General features: G+C 49.6%; 2 protein-coding genes across 7 annotated transcripts in view; one reads left to right on the forward strand and one right to left on the reverse strand.

The window, feature by feature from the left end:
- klar (klarsicht) overlaps positions 1-13,089 on the reverse strand; it is a 139,221-nt gene that overhangs the window by 121,286 nt on the left and 4,846 nt on the right. The window lies entirely within an intron of this gene.
- Positions 2,070-2,933, forward strand: LOC6900980 (uncharacterized). Its single transcript, XM_002134641.3, has one exon. The coding sequence runs from the start codon at positions 2,150-2,152 to the stop codon at positions 2,795-2,797; it is 648 nt and encodes a 215-aa protein (XP_002134677.2). The 5' UTR covers positions 2,070-2,149; the 3' UTR covers positions 2,798-2,933.

Consider the following 13,089-nt stretch of genomic DNA (forward strand, 5'->3'; position numbering starts at 1 on the left):
CTCCATCAGCGACGGACCCAGGGGCGGAGGGAGGGAGGGAGCGCTCGCTGTCAACATATCGCCATTTGTTTGTTCCATTTTCAGGGAGGGGGCGGGGGGGGAGGGCGGTTGTACAGGGCTTTAGGGGGGGCACGACAAAAGTTCTGACATCATTCTGTTCGGCGATTGAGTGTTCCCAGGGTTTTCAGTGATTTTCTTTGATTTTCTTTGATTTCTGTTCCGAAAGGAGTGGCCGCCCCAATCCCCAATCCCCAGTCCCCAATCCACAAATCCTGAAAATCATATTAAATTGTTTTTAGCAAATTTATTGCTGTAAACCGAAAGACATGACAGACATTTTCCACTGGGGGTGCCACACACTCTGGAACTCTGGAAACACACCTAAAAGGGGGGGAGAGGGGGCAGGAGGAGAGCTAACAGAAAATGTCAAATTGCCAGACAGACGAGAAGAAAAAAAGAAGAAAAAAAGAAACAGTTACGAAAAATTTGAATGAATGAGACGCGCAGCAGCAGGGCAACGGGTGGGGGGAGGGGGTAGGGGGGAGCACACGCCAAAAGGGGGGAAGAAAAAGAAGGCAAATAAATGAATCAGCGAACAGGGGTTGGGGGGGTGGGGGAGGGGTAGGGGGAGGTTGAGGAAGGAAGGCAAATGATTGAATGAACAACGGAATGAATGCCTGAATGAATGAATGATTGAGTGAGTGTCTGTCTAGCCAACAGAGTCTCCGTCTCCGTCTCCGTCTCCTGCTGCTCCCACTCTCCCTCCCCCCCTCCCCCCTCCCACCACCCACTTCCATCATTCCTCCGTGGAGGCCTCATGCAAATGCATTTCAAGCGTCGTTTTGGCGATGCAATTGGCAAACAAGGAAGCAAAACGAACGGCGGCTGTCAATTCCCAATGATCTACCCCCCACCTACCCACCTAACCCCCCTCCCCACTCCCCCCCAAGCGCTGGCTCAAAGAAGAGAAGAGGAAGGAGCCACAAGAGACGGGGAGAGGGAGCGAGAGAGAGGGAGACAGAGCATCCTCGAGCCGTCTAGGCGACGCCATCAAAAGACAAACAACAGAGCCACTGCCCAAATGGGAATCGAAGCATTTGATACCCTCGATTCGGTTCGTGGCTACATTTTTCCTTTCTTTCTATTTTCCCACCCAAAAATCTAGAAAATTAAGCAATGAAAACCTTTTTTGGAGTCGGCAAATGCTTCGCTTTACCCATCGCCCCCTGGGAAGGGTATGCCCCACAAACGGCAGGAAAATTAATGAAAATGCAAATGGAAAACGACACTCCACTCGACTCCACTCCACTCGACTCCCCTCTAGACTCCACGCCACTCTGCAATGCAGAAAAAACTGCAAATAAAATGTGGACACAATTTGTTCAGGTGGTGGCTCCACTCGATCTTGGAGTCCAAGAGCTCGATTCCCCGTCTTGGAGGTGGCTTACATTTGCCTCTGTGGCTTAGTGGGTCAACGACCTGCCCCACCTGGACCCCACCCTCATGGAGTCCACGGAGTCCACGGAGTCCGTGTAATCCCAACAAAATGCGACTTTGATAAACGATTTGAAATGAAATTTCATAACCGACGACGACCCTGACACGCCCTGAAAGATCAGAGATCAGAGATCGGAGAGCAACAGGGCACCAGGGCACTAGAGAGGGGGAGGGGGACGCTCTCTAATGATCTCTAATTAATTTAATGGGAAACTTCAGGGCCGGCAAGGTGAAGGGATTACTTCGGTTGATAAATAGTTGAAATAAACGGGGGGGATGGGGGCAAGGGAGGATGGGGGGATGGGTGCACTTTGAACGCAGAGATTTCTTGTTTTCCGGGGAATTTCTGTATTGCAGATCGTTAGGGGGATCCCTAGATCATTAGAAGATCATTTAAGAACCCTACAATTTAAAAAACTCGGGGGATAAAGGCTCCAAACAGTGATCTATCATCTGGGGCAGATCCCTCGATCCCTCGATTGCCAGTCTTTTAGCTGGACATCGCTTCAACGATCCCTTAGCCCTCCCCCCGAATCCATCCAGTCAGCCATGACTCTGTTATTGTATTTATCTTTTTGAAGGGAGTTTTGGGGGGCAGCAAAGGAGGCGCTGTTGCCGCAGTCAGCATCGTTTGTGTTCTCTCTTTGGAAAAATGGCGAGCATCTGGTCGAGGGCCTGGCACATGTTCGACGCCGTGCTGGGTCCTCCGCCGAGTGCCAGCATCTCCGCGGAATCTTTGCCAGAAGATCCGCCAACGGAGCTGCCAGCGGAGCCGCCAGCGGCACCGCCAGAGGCACCGGCGTGGACCTACCCCCAGACACAGATCCATATGCGGGTGCCCACCACCACGGTGTGGCCCACGAAGGCCTCGCACCGCAGCAGCCGGCGCCGGAGGGTGGCCTTCACGGGCAGCACCCTGCAGCATGTGGCGCACCGCGAGACGGTGAACCACGGCGAGACCTCGGGCTTCCAGAACTTCGTGCGCGAGATGTACGAGGCCTACTACAAGATGAAGCTCGACCAGGAGTGGCGCGGGGGGCGGCTGGAGGACGAGTTCCCCGTACACAACCGCAGGCTGAGCTTCAAGGACCTGGTGGTGCTGCAGCGCGTCGCCCGCGACATGTGGCGCCGCATGGCCAGGGACCGCCGCAGGGTCTACAAGGACCTCGCCGGGGAGGTGAAGCAGCGCCGGCGCCTCCGCCTGCCCCCCGACCCCTACAGGACCCCCGTCACGCTGATGGGCAAGAAAAAGGTGAACAAAACAAAGTCCGTCTACAAATGGACGGACGACTTTGAATGAAACCCAAAAACCAAACCGAAAACCAAATCGGAGCCACCTCCCACGCACAATTTTGGAATTTTTCAATGAAATTTCGCTCAAATTCCAGCCGAAAAAAATACAAATAAAAGAAACGCAACTCCAACTCCCCCACAAACCCGGTTATTTGTGGTTTGAATTCCGTATTCCGTGTAGATCGCCATCTGCCGCACACCTTTGGGGCTTTGTTCGATGACATCCGCAATTACACCGAAAGTTGGGCCCTTCCTACGCTCCAAAGACGGATCTGCATACGATTACCATTCTCGATAATCGTCTTATCAAATGGATTATCATTCCCCCCCCATATCCGGAGGGGAAATGGCCTTAACGTTATGTCGTTTACCTGTCCGCAAGGGCGAGGGGGGGAGGCGGAAGTACACTTCAGTTTTTCCATATTTTCCACTCACCTAAAAAGCAAAAGAGACGAGAATTTTCGATTAGTTTTATTCGGTATTTGAATCGATTTGAAAATCCCCAAAAACAAAGTTCAAAGTGCAGCAAAGATACAAAGATACAGCATTTGGAGGAGAGATGATTATGGGGCATCATCGGGAAATATTTCGAGACTTGCAGGTCTATAAATAATCATGAGTTCCCCGCCCCAAGGAATTTGCCAGCCCAGCGATCCGCGGGACCTCCAGCCCCACCCCACCCCCTTTTTCTGTGCAACAAAATGTGTCATTCCACACCTAAAACGAAAACGAAACCAAAGCGAATCCGAATCCACAGCCACTGCCGCACTGCATGGAGGAGGTGCAACGAGGGCGTGACAGGCAACACAGGAGGAGGCGCCTCCCACCGCCGCCACAGACGACTTCGATCTGTGCTGCGGTGTGACATTCTCGTGACATTTAAATGGTTTCGGGAATCGGAGGGAATTTGTTGTTTCCTCCCCCTCGTGTGGGAGTTGATTTGTGCCCCTAAATGGGTCACAGATTTGCTGCATGCCCCACCGCCCTCCGACCCAAAAACAAGAGTTCTTCTTCGCATAAATCACTTCCTGATCCACCAGCAGCTCCTCCTCCTCCTTCCCCCCCCCCCTCCTCCCTCCTTTCTGTTTTGTTAACCCAAATTCCAGGGCCACGCCTTCTGCTGTCCTACTTATGCAATCAATGATTCGATGCTTTCCCAAAAACAGAGGCCCCTCCCTCCCTCCCCCCCCCCTCCCCCCTTCCCCCTACCATAAATAACAAGTGTCGGGCCTCGGGCTAAGGGCTTGACCATCCGATCGATCGATTCGATACGATTTTGGGGCCACAGTGGAGCAGATGGAGAATCGATGGAGGATCGAAGGAGGATTGTGGCAGCGATCGCTGGAGGATCGTTCGAGTATCGCTTTCCCCCCCTGGTTTTTGTCTTTTTGGGAACCCCAATTATTGCAATTTTTTGGCAACATTTTTTGGAGGGGGGAGGGGTATGTGGGGTGGGGGATATATTTGCATTAGCCAAAAGCCACAAAAAAGTACATTTATTTTAACGATAATTTGGTTTGCCCCCCCGCCACCCCCACCGCACACTCCCCCACGGCCGAGGAGGCTTGCAACATTTTCCCACTTTATGTGCAGCTCCAGCAATTAGCGTTTCACGGGGAGGGGGGAGGGGGAGAGGGAGGGGGGAGGTAGAAAACCTGCCAAGAAATTCCGTTACGCAATTTTCTTCTGGTTTTTTTTTCTAGTCTTAAATCAGAGATAAAGCTCAGAATTTATGAACGTATGAAAGTGCCTGCTAATCATCATCAGGCCTCTCCCTGCCCCTCTCTCCCCCTGCCACTCCTCGAGAGATCTCCTATCCGAATGGATGGAATGGAAAGATGAATGGATCATGTGCTAAGTGATCGTCATTATCCCGGGGCCACAAAAGCCACCATCTGGATTGTTTCTGTGTGTGTGACAAGTGCAGATAATTGAGTGCCCCAAGGGGCAGGCAGGCAGGCGGCATTCAGCAGGCAGGCAGGAGAGACTCTCTGGAAAAGCTTGAGAAAAGGTAAAGTCAACGATGAGGAAAAAGGCGGTAAAAGATGAGAGATGATAACTACAAAAAAAAAAGATGGAAAAAAAAGCGGTGGGCAGAACAAGTTTTTCCAATGTCTGTGGAGCATTGGTGGAGTCGCTGTGAAAGTATTACTTTTTGTGTCTATGGATGGGCCGGGGGGGGATCTGGGGATCATCGATTGAATGGGGGTATCCTTCCTCCTGCTGCTGCAGGGTATTCCCCAGTCGTTGGCTCCGTTGGCTGTGGCAGGGTGTCGCCCGATGGATTGATGTGGCTTCCACGTGTGTCAGAGAAGGACCACAGCACAGGGGCAGGCCAGAAAACCAGACCACAAGAAAGAGAACACTTAAGCGCACACACACACACACACACACGCACACACGTGCAAGCAAAAACAAATGCAGGAAAGGCAAAAGAAGAGGGCAACAAATACTGCAAGCCGTCGGCAAATGTTCTGTGGGTGAGTCACCACCCCACCGAAAGCCACGGCAGGCAGTCGAAAACTAGTCATGCTCTCCATCTCTTCCCTCTCCCCCCTCTCTCCACGCGGGTTGTCAGTTTTTGCATTCTTGGCCTGCCTCTCCCCCTCCCTCTAGCGGACACTCTCTCGCACTCCCCTCCCCTTCTCAGGGTACATTCACTGCAGGGAAAGGTGCCCGAAGGGAGGGCGAGCTGGTGCCGCACCCCATGCGATGCACATACCCTGGCAACACCCTGAATGAGCACAAAATTGTGGAAACCGCAATGCACTTCAACGAAAAGGAAGGAGGCAGAAGAAGGAAACAAAATAAAAGTGGAGGAGGGGGGAGCAGAGCGGGCGGGGGGGGGGGGGAGAGAGAGATGAGGTGTCCCTGAAATATATCGATTTCGCATGGCTTATGGACTTTGGGCAGGCCCTCTTCTTCCTCCGCTTCCTCTTCCTCTTTCCCTTCGGTTTTGCTGTTTTCTGTTTTGTTTGTCGCCAGCCAAGAGCTAAGAAGGCATTCACCTCATTTCCTTCCACTGGACACACACACAGAGACAGACAGAGACGGAGAATGCTAAGAGCAGGCCAGCAGCAGCGGCAGCGACAGAGGCAGCGGCAGCGGCAGAACGGAATGCGGAGAGCGGGAGAGCGAGCGCTGGACAGATCATTGCATAATGTGGGCCTCTCGCTGTCTCGCCGTCCCTCTGTCGTGTGTGTTCGTGTTCGTTCGTGCTTGTTCGTGTTCGTGTGTGTCGGAGCTTATCTGCAATTTCCTTTTGGGTTAATCGGGAAGAAAAGAAGAGGCTCTGAATGAAAGCTGACCAGATGCCTGCTTATCCCTTCCCTCGCTCCCTCTCCCCCCTCTCCCTCCTCCCGCTTCGATTGAATTTTAACTTTCTTTTCTTGCATGAACCATTCAATGCCTTATTTCCTTGATAATTTATGATCGATTCAAGATCTGATCAAGTGCGGATCAAATTACATGACTCCCTCCCCCCCTCCCCCCCTCCCCCCTCCAAAAACTCCTCCCACCCTTTCCATATCCTGAACAGTTCCTTTTTCTTAGGAAAAACCTCTTCTGATGCAAACTATGGATCGTCTCAGCACATTTCAGGCGAAAAGCTGTTATCCCTGTCCTTTTCTAACCTTTTTTCATACAAAAAAAAAGCCTCTCCATAAATTATTTGCCCCCAAAAGTCTCCCCAGAAGTTCTTTTTTTGCCTTTTGCTGTCGTTTCGTTGCTTATCTTTTCATATGTTTCTTTAATGAGTTTTGTTGTTCCTTTTTTTTGTTTTTTGTTTTGTCAAACTGTAAATTAATGTCACTGAAAATGGCAGCAAAACCAATTGGAGAGGGGGAGGGGCTCAGGGAGGGGGAGGGACACCCAAAGACTGACGACGGATGGTGGATGGCGGATGGCGGAGGGGAGACACACCAATTTGTGTGTGGGGGGAGGGGGGTGGCGAAGAGGCGGGACAGATAAACCGCAAAACAGCGAAACACGAGACCAAAGCAGGAAGGGGGGATGGGGCATGGACGGGGGACGGGGGGGAGCTTGCAAAAAAAAACAAAAACCGCTTGTTGAACCACTGACAGACTTTAGCGCTCCCGCACCCCCTCTACCCCCCTCTCCACCACCCCTCTTCCCTCTTCTTGCCCCCCCCCCCTTGCCAATCCGTCAATTGTCAACATTTTTCCGTCTTAATAAGTTTTTGGCGCATGTTTTATGCCAAATCTCGGAATAGATGTTTATGTTTTTCTTGTGGGAATGGAAACGGGCATGCAAATGGAGGTTAAGTGGAGGTTTTGTCGGGTTTTCGGAATGGGTTGGGCTTGGGCTGGGTCGGGGTCCGGGTTCTATAGGGGGGGAGGGGGGCTGAGATTTATGGACATGCGAACGGAATTATGGCCACTGATTGGATGATTGAAGGCTCCTCGAGGGGTGTCCAAAGATCGGAATGGGTAGAGCTAGAGACCTGGACAGAACCATTAGATACCATTAGATGGAATATCTTTGTCGATATTCGATAAAAGCAAAGAAAATCTCTCCATTGAACAATATCCAACGCCTCTCTGCATTTCCGTCCCTCTACATTTCTGCTCCTCCTTCTGCCCCCCTTTTGGGGGCACAAAATTTCAATTTACTTTTCGGCTAAATGGCTTTCGACAGGCCTTGAAAGCTGCCCCATTATCCTTCGCCTCTTAGCACTATCGTCGCTCCGGCCATCGTCCGGCAGGCTGCCACAAGATGGACTGCCTCATTTGCTGGATTTATGGACTGCGAATGGAGTGGAGACTTCACTCTCATTGTCCTGCCTCGGGGAGGGGGAGGGGGGGCGGCAGCAGGCTGCCACATGCCCCATGCGCCATGCGCCATGAAATATGAATGTCGAACCGAGGGACAGGTGACCGGCCTGCTGCCCCTTGCCATTGGACACTCTATCGCTGCAACATTCGCACGTCTATGCAATTTGTGGCATGCAGCAGCAGCAGCAGCAGCTTTGAAACTTTCACATGGAACAGGCTGCAGGAAAAAGTATAAATAAATCCACAAGCGCCCAAACACCCACCGCCCACCACCCACCACCCACCCCCCACCCCGAAAAACAGCAAAAGATAGCGAGAAAAGCGTGAAAATTAAGTCTCCTACGAACGAAATTCAAATGAAAGTAAAGTGAAGTGAAGAATTGATGGACACCGCGTTACCTTACCCACAAATGTATCCGAGTATCCGAGTATCTGAGTATCCGTGCATTTGCGTATCTGTGTATCTGTGTATCTGCATGCCCCGCCCACACCCACTGCAGCACACATGACAAAAGAGCTGGCTAACAAATGCTGCTCGCAGCTCTGGGCCCGGCCAAGAGGACGGGGAGGGGGGGGGGGGGGGGGCTGCTGCAGCGCCGCCAATTTAATTTATGAGCCTAAGCGATCTATTCGATGACTATCGCCCGGCGAAGCGTAACGCCCTCGTGTGCGACGGCGGTGGGTCCAAGGCGGCTAACGGTAAACAGGGTCTGTGTCTCTGGCTTCAACTTAGAGATGGCAGCGTGAGGGATGAGGATCAGGTGGGCAAAATATACACCTTTCAGCAGAGAAATTACTAAAAGATACACTTTTTAGTGGAGACATGGACAAAAGATACACTTTTTTAGTGGAGACATGGACAAAAGATACACTTTTACTAGAAAATTGGATAACAGATGCACTTATTAATTGAAACATGTGTAAAAGATACACTTCAAACTTGAGAAATGGCCAAAAGATACACTTTTTAGTAAAGAAAAGGATAAAAGATACACTTTTTAGTAAAGAAATGGATAAAAGATACACTTTTAAGCAAAGAAATAGATAAAAGATATACCTTTTAGTAGAGAAATGGCTAAAAGATACACTTTTGTGGAAGGAGATACACTTTTAATTTGATAAATGAATAAAAGATATCATTTCCAGTGGAGAATCGAGTAAAAGATACACTTTTCACTAGGGAAATGACTAAAAGATACACCATTTACCAGAGAAAAGGTTAAGAATACACTTTTTGTAAGGGCAACGGCTAAAAGATACACTATTTACTGGAAAGAAGAGTAAAAGATAAACTTTTTAGCAGAGAAAAACGATGAAAAATCCTCAAGTGTGTTGGGAATTCCTTCTAGGATCTTATTATTGGAAAACTTTCAATTTCCTGCCGCATCGTGCAGCACTCGCTCCCATCTCTAGCACCGCCCCTCCCCCGCTCCAGCCGGCCGCCCCCCCCTGCAGCACATTTATCGAATGCTCAAACAACTGCGATGATTCCCCGATAAGCACACACGCTCCAAGCTCCAAGCTCCACACATGAAAGGGAGGAACAATAGAAAGAGAAAAACAAAGCGAAGGAGGGGACGCAAGGAGGAAGGAGGAAGGAGGAACGAGGCGGTGTGAGAAGAAGGAGGCGATCGGCAGGCACCCGTTTGTTTTTTGAGGGGTGGTGGGAGGTGGGAGGTGGGGGGGGGTGGGTGGTGGACGGATCCTTCGTCTTTCGTTATCCGCCATCCGATTTGCTTAATTGCATAAATTTTTATTTGGCCGATGATCAGTGCATAGCGATATGCAAATCTGGATCTTTGGCGGGGACGACGGGGAGGACGGGGTGGACGGGGAGGACGAAGAGGAGGATAAGGAAAAGCCGCAGACCCGCATTAAATCACAGAAAAATCACTGAAAATGGTAGCAGGGAGAGCCCCAGCCAGAGCCTGCCAGCCGTCGACTTTCGCTTGGCTAACAAACGAAAAAACAAAAACAAAAACAAAAATAAATAAAAAGAAAATTCTTCAGTTGACAGCAAAAGCGATCTTTGGGTCCGTTTTTGTGTGTGGGAATTTCGGAAATTTTTCCTTGGACCAAGACCTGGTTTTTCTTTCCTCTGGCGGCGGCTTCAGCGGCAGCGGCAGCGGCGGTGGCGGCTCTCCTCAAAGGTCACTCCAGTCGTCGCGTCGCCTCGCCTCGCCCCGCGCGGAGGGGGGGGACTTTTACTTTTCTCATTTTCGGTTTCTTCAGCTTTTTCTTAGCACTGCTTTTGGTTTCTTTTCGCTGGTGTTATTAATTGTTCCTTTCGGGGTAATTACGAGTGCAGTCCGAGGAGCGGAGTGAGTGCATTTCTGTGTAAACAGTCGTCTGGGATATACGAGAGCGACTGCCAGTGCGACTGCAAGTACTCCATGGATGGATTCCATTCCCTGCGAGAGGGAGGCGTTTTTCTAGAGCTAGAGGGGAGAGGGGTTTGGCTAGGAGAGGGGGGAGGATGGGAGAGGTGTCTATATCCTTCTATTTGCTGATTTCCTACCATATTTGTATCTATCAAACTATGGATCTACCGTCCATCCTTTCAGCTATGTTCCCACACTTTCATCTAACTGGCAGTCGATCCATCTGTGTATCTATCTATCTGCATATCCATATTAGTTTCAGTCTAACAGCTATCTTTCGCGAGAGGTCGCGCGTCATGCGGCAGTGCCCCTCAGTCGGTTGGGAGGGAATCCGCCTGGAATCCGCGCGAGTCTGGGATTTGATCATCTATCTTTCCATCTCTCTATCTGTATATCTATCTATTTGAATATTTATCTATCTGTACATCTATCTATCTATCTACCCCTATAATTCCTTGCCAAATCTTCTTTCCATTCCAATCTTTTGCACAAAAATCCGCATGAGAACAAAACTTAGGTAATTTTTTTTTTTCGTTTCCCAAGGATTTTCCAAGTTTCTCTTGTTTTCCCATACCAAAAAAAAAAGAAAAGAAAAAACTATCTTAAGCAGAGATTTCTCTCCCATGGCCTCCCCATATATGGTGGCAGATATTTCTGCATCTATCCGAAAGATACATTTGCCGGCAAATATTTTGGGCACATCAAAGATGGGATTATTCTTGGTTCAGTGTCAAGAGAGTGTGCCTGTGTGTGTGTGCCTGTGTGTGTGTTTTGTTAGTCAGGCACTTAATTGAGGTGATTAACTCGTGAGGAATGCTGCCTGCCGCAAGGAAAAGTATCTGCGAGATGCGCGGGCAGCGGTGGGGATTCGTGTGCCAAATCCAGAGATAGGCAAAGCGTTTAGCGGAGTTCTCTGTACAGTGGAGACTCGTCAGAGCGTACGGAGGAGCCTACGAAAGGGAGGGGGAGCGGGGCACAAGAAATGCCCCCCAAAAGGATCCTTGAAAGGAAAGCTTCTACTGTACTTTTGGTATCTTTTTTGTTGCTATTTTTAATTTCAATTTTGTTTGTTTTTTTTTGTATCTTTTGCAGTTGTATCTAAGGGTATCTTGGTTTTTCCTGTCACTATCTCTCGTGGAGATGTACAAATGTATCTGCCAGATACGTTTCAAAGGCAAAATGCATCTGCCGAGTACCGAGTGCCACCGATCTATAAATAAACCCCCACCAAAGCCAAAGCCATGCCCATTCCCCATTCCCATGCCCATTCCATCATGTGGCATCCACAGATCCACAACATCCAGAAGATACAACAGCTCTATGAATAGATTGAAACAGAAAAACAGAAGAAGAACAGAAACGAAGCGCCTCGAAATGATGGAGAGCATGCATGAAGAATTTTTATTATCAACTCTCGAAGATGGACGAAACGAAACGAAACGAAGAAGAAGTTGCCACAATTTAGAGAGGGAGAGGGAGAGAGGGCGTGGTAGGGGCAAGGGGCTAGGGGCTAGGGGAGTACGCACGCTGCTCAACCATCCATCCATCCATCCACCTCCTCCTCCTTTCTGCTTCTCCTCCTCCTCCTCTTCCTCTTCCTTCCATCGTTTAATTGTCCAGAGCCTCTGTGCGCCTTCGTCGTCTTGGGATTTTAATGAACCACAAAGCGATAAGCGAGAAGAAGAAACGATTACGCCAGAAGTGGGGAGAGAGCAAAACAGAAGGGTACAAAAGAGAGGGCAAAGAGGAGGCGAAGAGGGCAAAGAGGAGGCGAAGAGGGCGCAGAGGGGGGGTGCTATAAATAGACGGGACATGATCCCCCCCCCCCCCCTATGATCCTCATTTTTCCCCCGTTTTTACTCCAATTCAAGCTCTCCAAAAGTCAAGTAAAAATCATTTGATTCAATGCCATTTCCCTTTTTCCGAGGAGGGAGGGAGAGGGAGAAAGAGAAAGAAGAGCTTCTCCCTTTTGGGGAATTGAAGATAATCACAATTATGTGCGAATGGAGGGGGGCTTGGGGGTGATGGGGGCGATGGGGGGTTATCCGAGGGTAGGGCCTTCGGGGGATCAAAGTTTATCGATCGCTTTACGATTTACGATGGTTTTTTTTCACCAAAGAGCACGAAAACCAGAAGGAACCCTTCTAAAGGATTGTAGAATTGTATGGGGAAATTTTAGGAATTATCCAGCATTCCTTACGGATTCTCTGGCCACCCCAGAAAGCGGTTAGCGGTCCCCAAAATATTCAAAAATATTCCCCCTAAATGCTACTAAATGTTAGTCCCAAATTCCAGTCTTAATGAGCTGGCCGATGGCAGATGTGGCAAAGTGGAGAGAAACTAGAGAATCTTAAGCCGCTTAGATCCCCCCCACCCCCCGCCGACCGGCCACTCCTCCGGAACTCCACTCGGAGCCCGGAGAGACGCTGACAAAAAAAAAATATGCGAAACTATTTATTGGAACAACAAAAAGCGTGTGTTTTGAACCGGTTTCCAAATGAATGTTTAATGTTAATGCTGATTGTTTTTTTATACAGATTTCAAGGTTAAATTGAAATGCAAAAAAACAACCAGCACACACACACACAGACACACAGACAGTCCTCTAAATGGGGTTCCACGGAAGAGTGGAATCCATAATTTGCCGCCTTTTAATGAGTGGCCTTTTCGGACCCTCCCCCCTGCCACTCCCCCTGCCGCTGCCACCGCCGCTGACACAGTGGCCAATAGAGATTTTCCTCAACAGATTTGTGGGACATCATTTGTGGGGGCGTACTCCCCCCCCCCCCCCCCTCCCCATTCGCAGCTGTTGCTGCCACCAGAAAACATGCAACTGTTTGTTGCATGTTTCGTGTGCGTCAAAAGAAGATGAGAGAAACAACGACAACAACAACAGACACCGAAAAGAAAAACTCCCGATGCGGAAATGCAGATAAAAAATCAAAAGAGCAAGAGTGGAGGGGGAGGGGGAGGGGGGTAGAGAAAACCTTTTGGAAAATTAATGAGCTGCAAACAATGCGGACATCGTTAGGCGGGAAAATAAAGATTTTCTTTTGGGAGGAAAAAACTAAAACTACAGAAAAATGAAAGAAAAATTCAAATCGAAAGAGGGAAGAGGGCGGTGG

This window comes from Drosophila pseudoobscura, chromosome X (assembly GCF_009870125.1).
Source record: "Drosophila pseudoobscura strain MV-25-SWS-2005 chromosome X, UCI_Dpse_MV25, whole genome shotgun sequence".
NCBI classification, from domain to species: Eukaryota; Metazoa; Arthropoda; class Insecta; order Diptera; family Drosophilidae; genus Drosophila; species Drosophila pseudoobscura.